General features: G+C 41.8%; 1 protein-coding gene across 3 annotated transcripts in view; it reads right to left on the bottom strand.

Moving 5' to 3' along the window:
• The window catches only part of CCDC15 (coiled-coil domain containing 15), a 97671-nt gene extending 78691 nt beyond the window's left edge, over positions 1-18980 (bottom strand). Inside the window, exons 1-2 of one of the 3 annotated variants that reach the window (XM_033918272.1) lie at positions 18524-18980; positions 5575-5724 (exon numbers count right to left, since the gene is read on the bottom strand). In XM_033918272.1, the coding sequence (XP_033774163.1) occupies positions 5575-5724; positions 18524-18736 (363 nt within the window). In that variant the 5' untranslated portion in view covers positions 18737-18980. The remainder of the gene's footprint in view (positions 1-5574; positions 5725-18523) is intronic. The other 2 variants (XM_033918270.1, XM_033918271.1) reach the window with 2 other exon arrangements.
• Between the last annotated feature and the right edge of the window lie 360 nt (positions 18981-19340).

The following is a 19340-nucleotide window of genomic DNA, read 5'->3' as shown; positions in this document are numbered from 1 at the left end:
GAGCCTACCAAATAATTGGAGCCCTGAGATACCGGGAACCAACGGAACAAAAGCGACTGCTGTAGCGTTATAATGGGAAATCAAGCCGAAGTTCCCAGTGGAGTCAGCAACATGGATCCCATAACCTGTACAGAATCCCATACACTTGGTCATGGCGACCGAAGAAGAATGCAAACCTGAGACTGTGACCCATCACCCTAGTCTCTGGGAAGAAACACATTTCTCTCCTATATGAATAAAAACATCTCCCCGATATACCTATAAACAGTACAGGAGAAAAGAGCGCTGTGCAAATTCGAAGATTCATGTCCAAAGACCTGAGGAAAAGAAACCATCCTTTTCGTGTCAGTCAAATGGCCCGACTGGAAGACGTCCGAATCAAGCAGTCAGTCAAGAAGAAATTAGGTGAATCGCCTGGTAGCGCCAAAACGGTACCACTGCCCACATTTTCTAAAATGGTCTTGAAGCCTTGGGTAGGTGAAATGGCATGTGCCAAAATCGAAAGCGCTGCTCAAAGAGAGGCAAGCAAACCTAGTGCCGATTCGGAGTCCATAGTGAAAATGTAAATATTCTCCCAGTTTTTCTGCTGAAATGTGTAACCCTGAGAAACTAATTCAGCAGAATGGGATCCAGCCTGCCCAATGCCCCCGTCTCGGGCACCATGCAGTAAGTGGAACAATGTCCCTTAGTTCCTGAAGAACTACAAGAACTGCCCTGAGGAACTGCCTTTCCAGTAACACTGAAAAGGGAAACACAAAACATAGAGACTCCAAGAACGAACTGGAAACCTGAGGAGGATGCAAAGTTGCAAGCATCCTGAAAAATCTTCACAGCCCCCTGATCTGACATTATAGCGTCTTCTCCCTCATGAGAAAGCCTGAAGAGTCATTGGAAGAAGTCAAGATCCCCTCAGAATGAAGTGCAGAAGGTCAGGGAACGGCAGGATGAGAACTGTAGGATCTGCAAGAAGATTCTCCTAGGAAAAATCAAGTTTCACAATGTAAAGAGGAATATACTGGAACCATGAAAACAGTACTTCCATGCAATATGAGCGAAATACGTATGTCCTTTAAAGTGAATACGTACTAGACTCAATCAAGAAGCTGCATCTACCGCCCCGTGGAAAACAACAGCATCCTAACAGGTATCAGTCAAAGCTCACATCGCTAATGAGAGCTTCAGGGATGAGGCTAACAGCCACATAGCGCGTGATCCTCCGCGGGTTTGATAGAATAGGTAACTGGCTCCTGGTTAAAAGGAGCTGTACAGCCCTTCCTGTCTGGTCGGGGGGCCCGTCTAGCATGTGCCAGGAGAAAATGGCGACAGGAGAAACCAGCGTGTGATAAGCATGGAAATCTGAAGTCCAGGCCCCCTCAGAAATAGAGTCCTGGCCACAGGAAGATGCGAAGTGTCATTATGCCCATAGAGAAAGCCCAAACTTGGAAACTGTTTGTACTACCTTTAGGCATATATATCCTGTGCCACTACTAGACACATGCAGCTCAGCTCAGAGGCCCAAATAAGGACAGTTACCAACAGACAAAGGCTCAATCTGCAGGGACCCCAAGAGAGACAATGAGATACCTGTGTGAAATACAGGGCACTATCTTACTGCTGATCTCACCGTGCTGTATGTCGCCCCAGTCCGGAGACAAACCGAGACTGGGTGACCTAGCACAGGTCAGAGTCTCTCTGGTAAACCCCTTGAGTGTTAACCCCAGAGTCCAATTAAACAAGCAGCTTCCTTCAAGGGAGTACAGCAGGAACACAGACATAGACATATAAACCTGCCCAAGCTTGTCCCAAAGCTGATGAAACACATACAACTTGTCTGAACCGGAAAGGAGAGAAGCCCCGGCATACCCTGACCAAAGTCAGCTGGAAACAAACTACCGGAATGCTGCAGCTCTCCCGCCATTGCCGGAGACCCAAGTGCATGCCTGATTCTCGCTGACACATGGCCGCTGCATCAACGCTCCTAGAAACATAATCGGATTCAAGCCCCGCAAAATTTACCCTGCCGCGGCTTGCATAGAAAAAAAATCTGACTCGGGGAATAACCAGAAGAACGGCCCACAGCGCCAGAAAAAACATGTCCCATCTCATGCGCGCTGTTATAAACCGGCACCTGCACAATCAGCTGCACATGGCCGTGACAAACACCGATGAAAGAGAACCTCAGAATAAACAGGACTACTGCTGCACTGAAACCCAACAATGAGAACAAGTGCGAGCATGAAATCGCACCGCTACTGCCGCGCTGTAACCAACAAGGAAACCAAGCGCGTGCATGCAAAGGGCGGGAAGTCCCGGCTCCCTCCACGGATTTCTAGTCATAAAACTTAGCCACAATAAAATATCCATGCCTTAAACGTACGTTGATCGAACCCACATTACTAAGACAGGAGAAACAGAATGGCAGTCTCACTGAAGAGAAACCTCAACAGGAGAAACAGAATGGCAGTCTCACTGAAGAGAAACCTCAACAGGAGAAAATAATTTTCCAGTCACAGCCAGAATTCAGGAGCTAGTTGAATAGCGACCTTTTCCTGCTGGGAGATAGAGAATACTGGAGATACAGGAGGAGTGCCAGCCAATAGGACCACCTGTTAATCAGTTTCTCTATCTCCGCCTGCTGGTAGATGTGTGCTATCCCATTGGTCTCTGGATTCATCTGCTGCTGTTGCTAGGGAAACTAAATTTCTGCTTTTCAGCAGTATTAGTACTATGACAGCTTCAAAGAACAGCTATTTAATATCCATCCACTATTAAGTAACACTTTCTAACCACATTGTTATGAATAGCCAGCCGCATTATGAGGATATTGTAGGATCATGAGCGACCTCTAAATTTGTTCCAAACTACTTCAAATTTTAATCATCTCTCATCTATGTGGGATAGAACATTTTCAGACTTGTGAAGGCTTGTTCAGATAAGGTTGAATTTTTACTATAGTCTTATGGACCACTCTAGAGTGCACCTATGAACTCTAAGGTTTGAGATGGCTGTAGATGTGGCTTTTGGTAGCCAACAGCAAACACTAAAAGCTTGATGAGACAAACTGTTGAGCTGATAGCAATCTAAGCTTTCTGCTATGATGAGGGTTGCTGCTGCTACTACTAGGCACTTTGGGATAGATTCTGTAATTGGGTGCCTAAAAAGATAGGTGACTAACTCTAGGCACCTATCTCATATCAATCACACTTAAGTGCCCATTACAAAATTGTAGCTAACTAAAACTTAGGCACCTAGTCCTTGTTTGCCCCTAAGGCAGAGCAAAAAGAAACCAACAGAAACTACAGTGAAGATGCAATGCAAAAACCAAAACAAGACTGTACAAAATGTACAAGGTGCAGGCATTTATTCAATAAAAATCATAAAAACATGTATGAAAACATCAATAAAATAATCATATCCAAAAACTGGTTCTGGTTGTAAAGCGTACCGGACCAAACACGGTCTGTGCTTCAAAAAACACTTCTACCTCAGGTGTCCAAGATGTCTGGTACATAGAATATAAGGAACCAAATGGATGAAAATAATTGTATACAAAATCAAATAAAACAGGCGAAGGATTCTCTTGTCTGTAATACTGTGTACCAAACATCTTGATCCCCTGAGGAAGAAGTGTTGGTTCCGGTATGCTTTACAACCAGAACCAGTTTTTGGATATGATTATTTTATTGATGTTTTTATGATTTGTATTGAATAAATTCCTGCACCTTCTACATTTTCTGCAGTCTTGTTTTGATTTTTTCTTGTTTGCCCCTAAATACACCTACTTTGCAGTGAGGCGTCTATCTTTTGCAAAATTGTGCCTAATAAGATAGGCACCTATCACCCAATTAATTGTTTTTTCCCCAATTATGAGCTTATTAAAGCTCATAATTGAAGCCGATATACTAATTAAGTTAGGTGCCTATTTATTTAGGCACCTTTTATAGAATTTCTTTCTTTGTGAAGACACAAAGTGCAGAGGCCAAGCCAAACAGCAAGACCTTATACTGGAAATGGTGAGATCCTCTGCACAAGCAAAGGTACTTCCTGTTTGCAGGCGAGTGTATGTGTTTTTCAGATCTAAACAGCAAAGCCAGTTGCCCTTTTCTAGTAGGGATAGGAGGATTCCTAGAAAGACCATGCAAAATTTCTCCTTCATCAAGTATTTGTTTAGAGCTTGGTGGTCTCGAATGGGTCAAAGGCCTCCAATGTTTTTTGGTATATCACTGGTATCCTCCTGCAGTGGAACAGCCTCTATTGAATTGTTGGATAAGGGCCAAGAGTTCTTGGTGAAGGAGTCTTTAGGAGGGAGTTGAAAGGAGACTATTAGTGGGTGGTTTGGAGTTTTTTTTGATCAACCTAGGGCACAGCCTGAGAAAGGACTGGAAGCACCCACTGGTCTGTTATGGAAAAAAAAAAAGGTCCAACATTGGTGAAAAAAGGAGTAGTGTGTCCCCACTAAGAAGATTGGGAGGCAGAGTCAGGGGGATGGTGGCAAGTGAAAAAGATGACTGCTGCTTGACCGAGTCTTTTGTTGTTTTGTAAGGGAGCATTGATTACTAAGCCTATATGATAATGAAGAGGGACAATTGTAACATTTAGTATAATAGTATGAACAGCTGGATGGGACCGAGCATCTTCTATAAGAGGATGAAGATGTAGAGGCCTGAGCTTTAGTCAGCAGGAAACATTAAGGCCAAAGTGTTTTGAAATCAGGAAGGTGTTGTAATGACTGACCATCTTTCAAGGGGTCAACCAGTGAATGCAGAATACTACTGTAACTTGCTGTGCCAATTAAAGGAGGCTTTGAAAGAACAAAGGGGAGAGGAGCTGTGGAAAGGAGCTCTCTTTTAGCAAGACAATGCACCTGCTCTCAAGATTGACAAAATGATGAGATGTTTTGACGCAGTTGGGGTTTCATTGCATAGCCTATCTACCCTACTCACAAGATTTTGCTCCATCTGACTATTTTCTGTTTCCAAACCTTAAAAAGAGTTTCAAAGGGCAACAATTTTCAAGTGATTCAGAGGCGGTCAGCCGTGGAGCAGAATTTTGGTGACCAGACATCAGCATATTTTTGGAAGGGTTACAGAAACTTCAGACACGATGTGCCAAGTGTGTTGGACTTAGGCCTGAATATGTGGAATAACTTGTAAGTTTCATGGCTCCACATCATCCCTTCTTGGTTGTGTTGAGAACTTTTCTGCACCCCCTTGTATCTGATGTTTTAGTCCTGTTTACATCCAATTAGTAAATTAGAAGCCCAGGACTTCAAGGAGCTATTTTGCTACTGCATTAATGTTTGCTAGATCAAAATATGCATAATGTTTGCTAGATCAAAACACTCAATATAAAAAAACTCCACAATCTACAAGATTTTTTAAAATCTTTGTTTTATTACGAGGGATTGTGGTGAGATAACCAACAATATATAAACCCCACACAATCCAATATATTTGATACCTGATTAATGTGATTTTTGTTTTACTAACATCTTTGTATTATATATATAGTACATTACTTTGAAAAGCCAATATAAAAAAATAAATAAATATGACTAAAAATAGATTATCTTACTGCTTCATAAGATTTTTGAAGTTGCTGCTTTTTCTGCAACCTGGCACGTTGATTTACTCTGTGCTTCACCTCTCCCTGGAAACGCTTTAGATTCTCCTGTTTTTCCTTCTGTTGTTTCTTCAATTCCGCTTCTATTTGAAAAGCCGAGACCTGGATAAAAATACTTTAAGATTTAAGTATTCCTTCACACTACAAACAGTTATTTTCTCTCATGTACTCTTGTTACAAAAAGGTTTCATATTTCTAATTGTGATAACATATTCTTGCACACTAGTGATAGAACAAGGGATGTAATAAGCCAGGTGGGGAACTTCTTACAGGTAAGTGCTGCCATTTCTTCTGATAGTGAAGGCCTGCATAGGCTACAATAAGTGAATCTTATGGTCATAAGTGCACTACCCTTGCTACACTAACAATAGCTCTGCCACTACTACCCATATATTTTAATATATAAATTCAAAACATAACGGAAAAAACAGAAATCAACATTACAAAGTTATATTGTACAATATAAACATTAAGACAATAAGAATTTCACAGGGATATTTGACATGAATGCATTTCTGAAATGCACCCTAAAAAATATTTTGGGAGGCACAACAACACTGGAATTTATTTCCCTCACATGGGACTCTGCAGAATTCTGCAGAATGTAATAATCAGCTGAGAGCAGTATTTGAAACCTGTAACATTTTCTATAGAATTCTCCCATCATAAAGGTGCGACTTCTCCAAGCCCCGGGATAAATATCCCCCCTCCTCCCCAACAGAATTTCACAATATTCTCTGCACCCTTTCCAGGGTGGATACCTCCTGACTTTCACCCTGCCCTCCTCCAGTAATCCCCCTGCCCCAACTCTTTCTCCATCCCTCTTACAAACCCTACCCCTGGTACACACCCCTATAGTTCTTTAGGCTTCCACCAGCATGCCCACTCCACTATAACTGTCATCCTTTCTAACTATAATCCCTCCATACATTGTTAGCTCACTCTCTTGCCCCTCCTCAGCTGACATCCCCCCACCAACACCACATCGACAAGCAGCTTTTTTTTTTCCTGCTGCATAAACGCATATGGTAAATACACCTCTTCCTCTGGCACATGCCCATCTACCAGCAGGTGGAGCTGGAGAGAGCTCAGAATTGTGCTCTGCCATATAGAGGCCAGCACAGTTGTTCCAATTCAGTATTCTGATAAAGCAATACCATAAGTTCTGCATATGAAACTTTTCCTCCCTCCTTACAATAAAAATGAACACCATTAAGACCTTTCAAACTTGAGAAACAGATAGCTAGAAAATGCATCTCTGCACAGCAAAGTCTTGAGCACTGAAATACAAAAACGTAGCAAAAAGAGAAAAGAGAGTGTGGGCTTCTGAACTGACCTGTTGGAATAAAGGAAAGAAAATTAGCAGGTAAGACCCCATTTCTCCTTTCTTAGTGTCACCAACAGATCAGTCCAGAACTGGCAGAATGTACTGAAGTAGTCTTCAAGTTGGGAGAGAAGAAACCCCTGCAGATAAGAATCTCCAAATGAAGATTCCTTCCTGGCTGACATGTCAAGCCTGTAACAATTTGAGAATGTATGTAAAGAAGGCCACATTGCTGATCTACAAATTTACTGCAGAGATTGCTCTGGTTTTGGCTTAAGTACCAGAAAGATGTTTGATCTGAATTAAAGGTTCACTCAGAGGCGGATGTTTGTTCATCAAGACATAAGCCAAAGAAATCAACCCATTGAGCAATGGTAGGCTTGGAGGAAGGTAGCCCTTTCTTGGGCCCTGCAAAAAGAACAAATGAAATACCTAGGAAGTTACAAATCAATTTTGGTGGTCTGATCAAGGAGGATGCTAAAATCTCTTTATCACCAAAATCCATACCTTCCTTTCTGAACACACTTAACACCTCATACTTCTCTCTCCTCTTCAATCTGTTCAAAATTCTGCTGTGTAACTTATATTCCACCAGTGTTGCTATGCTCACATTAGCCCTCTTCACATCATTTTATTGGCTCCCTATCCATTTCTGTACAGTATACGGTTCAAAAAACAAAAGGAATTGACCCCAGTATACAGTTCAAACTCCTCTTATTTGGTTTACAAGTGCATTTATTCTACAGCTCCTCTATATCCCTCCACTCTTATCTCTCCCTAAACCCCTCCCCCAGAAATGCCATTCATTAGGTCTCTTATTTGTACCCTTCTCCTTCACTACCAGCTCTAAATGCCCTTTTTTTTTATCTTGCTGCACTGATGCCTGGAATAGACATCCCGAGTTAGTATGTCATGCACTGTCTTTGTTCGATGCCACTGACATGTTTGAGTCCTAGAAGTAGATAACTTCTGTTCAGTATAAATTAGATGTTTCACCAGTCGCGTCAAAAGCGATCCTCTGCCTGCAACAGTGCCTATCTGCTGCTGCCTAGATAGGTGGTATATCGTTAGTCCGACATCTCCGCTGAAACCTGTTTGCCTTGGGAAGCTCTGCTGGTAGTTAAACTACCAACGGTATAGCTTGAAGTTTCTCAGATCTGTCTTTGGCCATACTCAAATCTTGGCTAAAAACCCATGCTTTTTCAGGCTGCTTTTAATTCTTAACTCATATTCACCTGTTCAGTATTCATGTCCATTTGATTCATTCCCACACAAAGAAATTAGTTAATCTATTGTCTGTCTAGAAGAGATTGTAAGCTCTGTCAAGCAGGGGCTGTTTCGTACAAGTTTAGTGTATTGTGCTGCATATTTTTTTTAGCTACTACACAAAAGTAGTAACAAAGAAACACAATAGCAGAAAAAAGGCCAAATGGCCTATCCAGTCTTCCTATCCACTACTTAGCTTCATTGTACGTCCCCTAGTCCTAGTATTTTTGGAAAGCGTGAACAAGCGATTCACATCTACCCTTTCCACGCATTATTTTATAGACCTCTATCATATCACTCCCAAACTGTCTCTTCTTCAAGCTGAAGAGCCCTAGCCGCTTTAGCCTTTCCTCATAGGGAAGTCATCTCATTCCTTTTTGGTAATCACTTAAGAAGATCAGCATATTTGGCACATTTCACAAAAATAATGCTGTTCATAAGCTACCCAAGCTAATAATGATAATTTGTCCAGTTATATGATGACTTCGACAGGCTCACTAGTAGTGTGCGTTTGATATCCCTTAGCCTTGATTACTGACTCGCATCTCTTGGCATGCTATCCACAAGTCTTTGGAGATAAATAAGTGTTATTTTGTGGAACCAGGAGCTGATTATTGCTGCTATAAGCTCACGTTTGTTCGATGGTCACTTTGTTGCTACTGCTCTCTTAAATCTGGCCCGGAGGTTCTCAAAGGGGTTAAGATATGGGCTGTTTGCCAGTCCAGCAACCAGGTGAGGCATTTCTTGGCCATGTGGCATGGGGCGCCATCCAGCTGAAAAATGAATGGTTGACTGCCACCAAAGCTGTGTCTGACTGAGGGTAGGACCTTGGGATGAAGGACCTCCTTTATGTATTTTGTTAGCATTTATCACTCTATCAAGCACCTGCAAATGACCCACATCTCTGGACATGCAGCCCCACATCATCACACTCAAGAGGATGCTTCTTGGTGGCAGTAGTACACTCTGGCAATCTGTCCTCGCCTGGTCAGTGACAAACATAGCGGACACAATCACTGCCAAATATGGAGATTTGGGTTTCATTGCTCCACAACAACTTCTTCCACTGCTCTGTGGTCCAGCTGGCATGCTCTTTAGCCCAATTCAAATATTTACAGCCCTGAACTGTGTTGAGGCAGGCCTGTTTTCACCACTGTCCAGCAAACTGTCCAGCCTGACATCAACACCCTGTTTTGGCTAGTGACTTATTGATGTCAACGGCAGTCAATCTCCGATTCTATAGAGCCATTTTCACTATCCTTCTATCAGTCTGAGGTGTGTAACCTTTTTCCGGCCCCTTCTAGCCTTGTTTTTGATGCTTCTAGTCTCTTCAAAGCGCTTGTAGAGTTTTAGTATCCAGGCCAGTGACACACTTTGACCAATTTTAGCAGCAATCTCTTGGTAACTGTAGTCATCTTTTCTTAAGGTTGTGTCTGTTGCTCTCTTTTTGGGCGACCAGTCATGTCTCTTCTGCAAAATTTAGCACCTGTAATTTTAGTGTATTTAAACAATTAATATTCATTTCATTAAATTACAATTAATGAAAAATAGTAATTCAAATTTTGTCATATTTCACAACGGGCCTTTAGACAATACCCACAAGCTGGGACATCATCAGGGCATCAAAGCAAAACAATCAAAATCTAAGTAATATTATCAAATAACATATAATTGGAAGGATTGTAAAAGGCTGAATTATTGTTTCTGGTGGAATTCAGTTTGTCACGTGTATAAAATGGAAAGAGCGTTGGCAGTTCAAAAAGGTTATTATAATAAATTTAAGGATGTGTGGGGATCATTATTAAATTATTATAATGAATAATTTTCACTATTCCCAATTTTAATACACATGTGGATTTGGGGTGGGGGGATTCTTGGTTTTCCAATATTAATATATAAATGAATGACATAAGATATTATTTTCATGTGGTATATTTTAGTTGTATATGAATTTGGGAGGGGGGTGGGGGTTAAATCTTCTTGTTATAGGATATTGTAGATTTTCAAGTGATGTTATACTATAATTGTTTGATATTTACTGTACACTTGATGTAAGTTATAAAATGAATAAAGAAAAAAAATAAAAATCAAAGTAATACATATCAAAAGAAATATGACCAATTGTTTACCTTTGTGATGTCAAATCACAAAAAGTCATTCCTAACCATAACCCCCCCCACAAACAAAATTACTATACAAATGTTACCAGTAAAGTTTATAAAAAATCAAAGAATGTTTATAAATACAGTATAAGTCGCTGGATTAAATAACTGGGGCAACAATTGAACAAAGTTCTGCAATCTCAAAAAATTCAAAGTGTTTCCATAATTTTGGCCACTAGTGTAGTAGTAGCTCAATCCAGGAAACTTCTCTGGCCTTGCTAAAGCTATGCTCCTGCTTGCCTGAAGAAATTGGTGGTGGTGGGGGGGGGGGGGGGGGGAATGCTGCAGCAGCTCTTAGGTACTCTTCTTCTGTCAAGGTCTAAAGCAGGGGTGTCCAACTGCTGCCCCTGAGTGTTTACTGTCTTGCCGGCTCCCTCCTCTGTCTTGCTGCAGCGTTTGCGCGGCCCCAGAATCTTTTTTTCCCCAGACAATGCGGCCCAGGGAACCCCTGGTCTAAAGCTTGAAATGTACCCTCAACATTGCCAGCTCAGCTTACACACCTGAAGTAAGAATGACCAGTGCATGAACCTAGTCACTATGAACACCAGAGCTCCTCCATCATCTGAGGAGGAAACTTCTCCTCCATTTATTTAAACCTCTTCAAGAACTACACTAACTGAGCAGTTCAGGATCCTGGGGAGGAAACTGAAGCTGAGGACAAGGAGGATAGCCTTCTCGGAGATCCTGCCAGTACCGAGGGCAGATGCTAAGAGACAGACCGAGCTGCAAGCAGTAAACGGTTGGCTGAGGAGATGGTGCGAAGAGGAGGGTTTCCAATTTGTACGGAACTGGACAACTTTCTGGGGGAAGAACAAGCTCTACAGGAGGGACGGACTGCACCTGAGCACGGTTGGGACGAGGTTGCTGGCACGCAACGTCCAGAGCAGCATAGACTTGGCTTTAAACTGAGGAGAAGGGGAAAGCCGACAGTCGACCTGACCTCGACACATCGGACCAAAGTATCAAACAAGGATACTGAACCAGAAATTTGTAAAAGAGGGCTCGGGACTGAGAGGGAACTTTTGGGAAAAGGATACATGGATGCAATGCAGGGAGCCAATGCACAAACGAACCTAGCAAGCAGAATTAAGAGAGAGCAACAGGAGCCAGAGGGTCATCCAAACATGGGGGAGCAGGCTGAGGACAACATATACACACCGCAAGATGGGGATGAACACAACAAAGCTCCGGGGCTGGCAACCCATGAGGAGGTTGGCAGGGGCGCCAAACCACGAGGAAAACCAGCGGAAAAGGCAAACAACCAGGACTTAAATTGCCTATACACTAATGCTAGGAGCCTAAGAGCCAAAATGGGTGAACTAGAAGTCATAGCCAATACAAAGGACCTGGACATAATAGGAGTCACAGAAACGTGGTGGACTGACGACAACAAATGGGATGTGGCCATACCAGGGTACAAACTCTACAGGAGGGACAGGACACACAAGAAGGGTGGAGGAATAGCGCTTTATATAAAGGACTCCATACCTTCAACCAGGATAGAAACAACAGTAAGGGCGGACGACTTGGAATCACTATGGATTAAGCTACCTGGAGGAGCTGGAGCAGACATAAAATTGGGCCTGTACTATCGCCCACCTGGACAAACGGAAGCACTCGACCAGGACCTGGAGGCTGAGCTGAGGCAGATATGCAAAAGCGGAAGCGTGATGGTGATGGGAGACTTCAACTACCCTGGGATAGACTGGAGTATTGGACACTCAAACTGCACAAGGGAGACCAAATTCCTGGAAACCACGAGGGACTGTTTCATGGAACAGCTGGTCACGGAACCAACACGGGGGGATGCAACTCTCGACCTAATCCTCAATGGGCTAGGGGGACCTGCAAAGGAGGTGGCGGTGCTAGAACCCCTAGGAAACAGCGATCACAACATGATCCAGTGCAAGCTGGAAATTGGACCATCAAAGGTGAAAAGATCCACAGCGACAGCACTCAACTTCAAAAAAGGGAATTATGATGGCATGAGGAAACTGGTGGGAAAGAAACTCAATGGTAGCGAAAGGAAGATGGAGTCTGTAGAAAAAGCCTGGTCCCTACTCAAGGGCACGGTGCAAGAGGCACAGAACCTGTACATCCCCAGATTCAGGAAGGGGTGCAAAAAAAACCGAACAAAAAACCCAGCGTGGATAACAACTGCAGTGAAAAAGGCGATAAGTGACAAGAAAACATCGTTCAAAAAATGGAAAAAGGACCAAACAAAGGACAACCAAATGGAACACAAAGAACACCAAAGGAAGTGTCACCGTGTGGTTAAAAAAGCTAAAAGGGAATATGAGGAGAGACTGGCGGGGGAAGCAACAAACTTCAAATCGTTCTTCAGATATGTGAAGGGGAAGCAACCGGCAAGGGAAGAAGTGGGGCCATTGGATGATGGAGACAAAAAAGGAGTGGTAAAAGAGGAAAAAGAGATAGCAGACAGGTTAAATAAGTTCTTCACGTCAGTCTTCACGAGGGAGGATACATCCAATATTCCGGAACCGGAGGACATCGTAAATGGGGATCGGGATGAAAAACTGGTCCAACTAGAGGTAAGCCAAGAGGATGTCCTCAGGCAGATAGACAGACTAAAGAGCGACAAATCGCCAGGTCCGGACGGCATTCACCCAAGGGTACTAAAGGAACTAAGGAACGTAATAGCAGAGCCACTTCGCCAAATATGTAACCTATCCTTAAAGACTGGAGAGATCCCGGAGGATTGGAAAATTGCAAATGTCACGCCCATCTTCAAGAAGGGTTCAAGGGGGGACCCAGGGAACTACAGGCCGGTGAGCTTGACCTCGGTCCCGGGAAAAATGATGGAAGCACTGATTAAGGACAGTATCTGTGAACACATAGAAAACAATGGACAGCTAAAGACGAGCCAGCACGGCTTCTGCAAGGGTAGGTCATGCCTCACAAACTTATTGTACTTCTTTGAGGGAGTAAATAGACAGGTGGATAAAGGAGAATCCATTGACATCATTTACCTTGACTTTCAAAAAGTCTTTGACAAGGTACCGCACGAAAGATTGCTTAAAAAACTGTGGAGACACGGGGTGCAAGGGGAGGTCCATCGATGGATCAAAAACTGGCTGGCAGACAGGAAACAGAGGGTTGGAGTGAAGGGCCATTACTCAGACTGGCATGGGGTCACGAGCGGAGTTCCGCAGGGGTCGGTGCTGGGACCGCTCCTGTTCAATATATTTATTAATGACCTGGAGGCGGGAACAAGTTGCGAAGTTATTAAATTTGCGGATGACACCAAACTCTACCGCAGGGTTGAAACCATGGAAGACTGCGAAGATCTGCAAAGGGACCTAATGACGCTAGAAGAATGGGCCAAAAAATGGCAAATGAACTTTAATGTAGGGAAATGCAAGGTCATGCATGTAGGGAAAAAGAACCCGATGTTCAGCTACAAAATGGGAGGATCACTGCTAGGGGTAAGTAACCTTGAAAGAGACCTGGGAGTGATGGTGGACACGTCTTTAAAGGCGTCGGCACAGTGCGCCACAGCCTCAAGAAAAGCAAACAAAATGTTGGGTATCATTAAGAAGGGTATCACGACCAGGACAAAGGAGGTCATCCTGCCACTGTATCGTGCAATGGTGCGACCGCATCTGGAGTACTGTGTCCAATATTGGTCGCCGTACCTCAAAAAGGACATGGCGGTACTTGAGGGAGTCCAGAGAAGAGCAACTAAACTGATAAGAGGTATGGAAAACCTCTCATATACTGACAGACTGAAAAAGCTGGGGCTGTTCTCCCTGGAAAAGCGGAGACTTAGAGGAGACATGATAGAAGTTTCAAGTTTCAAGTTTATTGATTTTTGATATCCCGATCATAAAACAAATATCTGACCGGTTAACAATATAAAAAAATTTAAAATAGGAGAGTAAGAACTAGTTAATGGGGTGTTTGAGAAATATGCGAAAACATATTAAACATATACAGACAAACATGACCGTGAGGAGAGATGGGAAGGAAGGGAAAAGTTACATAATATTAGAGGAAATGAGATAGAAGGAAGGGATAGAACATGAAGGACAGGGGTGCCTAGTATAAAAGATATGCGCTGAAATAAAGGGGAGCTTTTAGGATAATGATGAGTAAGTAAGTGAATATAAGTGGTTAAGGGTTGTTGAAAGCATCCTTGAATAGGAAAGTTTTTAGATTTGTTTTGAATTTAGGTAAATGAGTTTCATCCCGAAGAAATTGAGGAAGAGAGTTCCATAAAGTAGGAGCTGTTATAGCAAAATTGGTTTTCCTTGTATAATAAGATTCTTTTAGAGAAGGGATGAAAAGGAGTTTTTGGTCCGTAGAACGTAAGGTACGGGGAGAACTTTGAGGAATTAATAATTTGTCTAGAAATAAGGGCAAATGGGAGAGTTTGATTTTAAATGTGAGCAGTAGAATTTTGTAAACTATACGGTGTGTGACTGGGAGCCAATGAGCCTCCTTAAGAAGCGGGGTAACGTGATCGAATTTTCCTATTTTGTAAATGAGTTTGATTGCGGTATTTTGTATAATCTGCAAACGGCGAAGTTCTTTTTGGGGTAGTCCATTTAATAATGAGTTACAGTAGTCTAGGTGAGAAATAACTAAGGAATGAATGAGGGTATTGATAGAGTCGGTATTTAGGATGGAGATGAGTGAGCGAATGATACGGAGTTTAAAGAAACAAGTTTTTACTACAGTGCTTATATGATCGTGGAAAGTGAGATCTGTGTCTAGAGTAACGCCCAGTAGTTTTATTTTGGTATCCATAAGTAAGGGTGTGGATTTGATGTAGATAGTTCCTGGTAAGGTTTCAGATTTTTTAATGGGAAGAAGTAAGTCACAAGATTTGGCAACGTTAAGAGAAGGGTATAGAAAAAGTAGACAGGGACAGATTTTTCAGATTACGGGGAACCACAAGTACAAGGGGGCACTCGGAAAAATTAAAAGGAGACAGGTTTAAAACAAATGCCAGAAAGTTCTTTTTCACCCAGAGGGTGGTGGACACATGGAACGCGCTCCCGGAGGCTGTGATAGGCCGGAGCACGTTACAAGGCTTCAAAGAAGGTTTGGATAGGTTCCTAGAGGATAAAGGAATTGAAGGGTACAGATAAGAGTAGCGGTAGGTTATAGGGATAGTCTGGGACCATTGCTCAGGCAATGGGCCTGATGGGCCGCCGCGGGAGCGGACCGCTGGGCGAGATGGACCTCTGGTCTGCCTCAGCGGAGGCAACTTCTTATGTTCTTAAGGGAAGGAGGAAAACAACAATGAACTTCCACAGGCTGTGCAGAGTCAACCTACAGGCATACCCAGCATTCTGAGGCCTTCAAGTTTTCTTAAATTTAAATACTGTCTTTGTGTCCACTACCACCACTAAGAAGCTGGTCCATGAGCTACTAACCTAACCATAAAGGAATATTTTTTTTATATTACTCCCGAGTCTCTCTCAAACTTTATTTTATGCCTCCACCTTCTAGAGTTCCAGTTCCAGTGAAAGACTTACTTCTTCCACATACCTTAGGAGAGCTGGATAGTCTAGAATCCATCGGTATTACAGGAAATGTTTTTAATTGGTTCCAGGGATTTCTAAGCAAACAATCTTATCGCGTATTCAAGGATGACAATTTATCTTACAGCTGAAACAACATTTGTGGGGTACATCAGGGTTCCCCCCCTATCCCCAACTTTGTTTAATATCTATCTCATTTAACTGGGCAATCTGCTGTAAAGCCTAAAGCTCAATTTTTATATTTATGCAGACAACATCACTGTTGTGATTCCTTTAACTTGTTTGTCATCAGACTTTATTAATCTTCTAGCTAATATCTTAAATCAAATCGAGTTCTGGATGATTGCCTTTAAATTAAAATTAAATACTGAAAAACTAAATTTTTCCTAGCAACTCCCAATGAAAGGATAAAAGAAGATTCGATTCAAGTGAGCGGACGAGAATACAAAATTAAACAATCCATAAAAATACTAGGTGTAACTCTTGACAAATATCTGACCCTGGAAAAACACACAGATCTATTGTTCAAGAAATGTATTTCTGTCTTATGGAAGCTTCGTAACATTAAGAAATTTTTTGACGAACCTTCTTTTCGTCTATTGGTACAAACATCCATTTTGAGTATTTTGAATTATTGTAATATTATATATTTAGGGGCTTATAAAAAAAAAAAAAACCCACTCAAAAAAACTAAGACTTATCCAGAACACCGCGGTTCGCCTCATCTATGGTCTAAAAAAATGGGAGCATGTTACCCCTATCAAAAACTTCATTGGTTGCCAGTGGAGTCTAGAGTTCTGTTCAAATTTTCCTGCATCAGTTACAAAGCAGTTTTTGGGATGCTACCTGATTACCTTGCCTCTCAGTTTTCTTTGAATAGTTCTAATAAAAGTACTCGCAGAATAAACCTATTCAATTACCCTTCTTTTAAATCATGCCAATACAAGAAGTTTTTTGAAAGAATTCTATCATTCCAGGCCGCAAAACTGAATACATGGCTTGGAAAATTAATACTAGAGGCCACTTCTTATTTTGATTTTAGAAAAACACGCTTGTTTGACATGTTTTCCTCTTAGTTTTGCCATTGCCTAATCTATCACGAATTCTTATCAATTTTTTACATCTTAACTTCTTTATTGTCTTAACTTTTATTGATTTTATCAGATGTATTATTTTATTGACTGTTTTTATTGTATTTAGATATTGACTGTTTATTCTGCATTTTAGATATTGACTATGTATTTTTTGTTGTGAACCGCTTCAAACTTCTAGTATAGTGGTATATAAGAAATAAATTATTATTATTATAACAGAAGCGTACATACTCCATATTTCTCCATGATACAAATGTTTAGATGTTTTTCCATTATAAAGCATGTGAGAGAAACTCAGTTTTGTAGTGACCCTCTGGACTGACTCCAGTGTGGCTTCCAGAACTTCACACCGTACTCCAAATGAGATCTTAAAATTTATTCCCAAACCCAGACATACCTCTATTAGCAAAAAACATCAATTTACAATAAGCAGATACTTAGAGGGGAACTATCACCTTTTTCCTATTAGCCATGCCTTTCCTTATCCCTTGGTCTTCACTCTTCACCCTCAAGGGATGTCACTAAATCAGGTTTGAGGATACTCAAAATAAATATACATACGTTAAGTCTAGGTGCAGTGGAAGTAGCAAACATGCAAATTTCTCTTATGCAGTCTGCCTACCTTTTTACCCATAATCAAAATAATATAATGCAATTAACCTTAATCCCACCGTTTCATGCACATAATTTAACCCCCTATATTATACCTGGCCCCTTGGATTCCTACAGCCCTAATACATGAGCCTGCATTTCTAAACATTAAAGCTTAACTAACCAACTCTACATCAGTTGTTCCCAAACCTGTCCTGGGGAACAAATAGCCAAGCAGGATGTGCAAAGTTTCTTTCATACATTTATGATTGATATCAAGAAAGCCCAATGTGTTGGTGGGAGGAAGAGAAGGGGTACATCAGAACAAGCTTGGGAATCAGTACTCTAAACATCCTTCACACTGATAGATCCATCATGCTTTCCACATGCCCACTCAGTAGCAAATTTCCATTCCCTAGGCAAGTCTTGTACAGGGTAGGCCTTCCACAATATGGCTTCCAAATACACTTTCTGAAACAATTAAATCAGAAAGCCTCCTATATATCAAATTTTATTCTATAAGCTTACAGACATGCCAAATTACCCAGCTCCAGGCTGGAGGTTTTTTGGCCAGTCCTAGTTTGTTTGAGCTTACTTCCCATAGTAGTGTGGGATTTGTAGTGTAGTGATTGACCTTGGCAACTGAAATCAGTGCTGCAAATTCCATAATGCAACAGGCTGATGTGATCCAAAATCCAGGATCGTCCCAAGATTGCCAGCCTGGAATTATTACTATGAGAGAGAATAGGAACTGTAGTCCAATGGCGAAATGAGTTTGTATAAAGGGACAAAGAAAAGTAAGATGAATGTATCCTAAACATCAAAACCCGAATGATATTACAAGATTGAAGTGAGCCATCTGCTGCTTCACTCATCCGGGCTACTGAGAAACAGAACGAATTACACAACTATTTTCAGTTAAAGAGGTAATACATTCGCATTGCTGAAACTCACAAAAGCTTGCTTGTCCATCGACTGTTCCCATTGATCTCTGCCACTTTCCACCCAGGCTCCTACAGGAGCCACTTTCTGGTTCCTGCCCGCTAGCACATTCTGGTTCACTACCAGTCGCAACGGTTTAATTTTATTTGGCACAGGTTCAGCCGTGTAACTTCTTGCACAGTGTGATTTGGCCTCCATTGAAGGCTGCAAATCGAAAGGCACCATTCTAACAACATGAGCCCTTAACTCCAACCTAGCGAACAGAGGCTTCCAGAGCAAGAAAACATGCCCAACTCTGAAGAATAAAGAAAAACATCGACTTTAATCCTAAAAAAAAATAATAATAATTCTACCCCTTCATCTACCGCCCTATATTTCGCAACACAAACACAAAGCTACAAATCGACAGCAACTAGGAAGTGTAAATCCCAACCGTCGGTTTAAACTTCCCGAGCTCCTTTACTGCCCTGTGACGTCACCTTTAGCAACAAAAAAGTCGATTGGCAGAATTTTAGGGTATTCTCTTCCCGCCTCAACGTAACCCAATCAGCTGTAGGCCAACATTTCTTTCAGGGCAGGCCTTGTTGCTATGGGAAACACGTGATTGAAGTTTGTGGTTGCGAGGGGTGGGATAGGGAGAGAAAATCTAACCGACTCTTCCGGTTTGAACGTTACAAGAGTAACCGTACGTCTGTGTTTCTTTCATACAGGTAAATAATGATTGAAATGGTGTGATGGCTGTGTTAGTCCACTTCCCAAGGTAATATAAAGAAATAAAACAAAGAAAATAAGGTGATACCTTTTTATTGGACTAACACAATGCATTTTA

This window comes from Geotrypetes seraphini, chromosome 13 (genome assembly GCF_902459505.1).
Source record: "Geotrypetes seraphini chromosome 13, aGeoSer1.1, whole genome shotgun sequence".
Lineage (NCBI taxonomy): Eukaryota > Metazoa > Chordata > Amphibia > Gymnophiona > Dermophiidae > Geotrypetes > Geotrypetes seraphini.
Note: the sequence above shows the minus strand (reverse complement) of the source record. Positions and strands in the feature narration are given on the sequence as shown.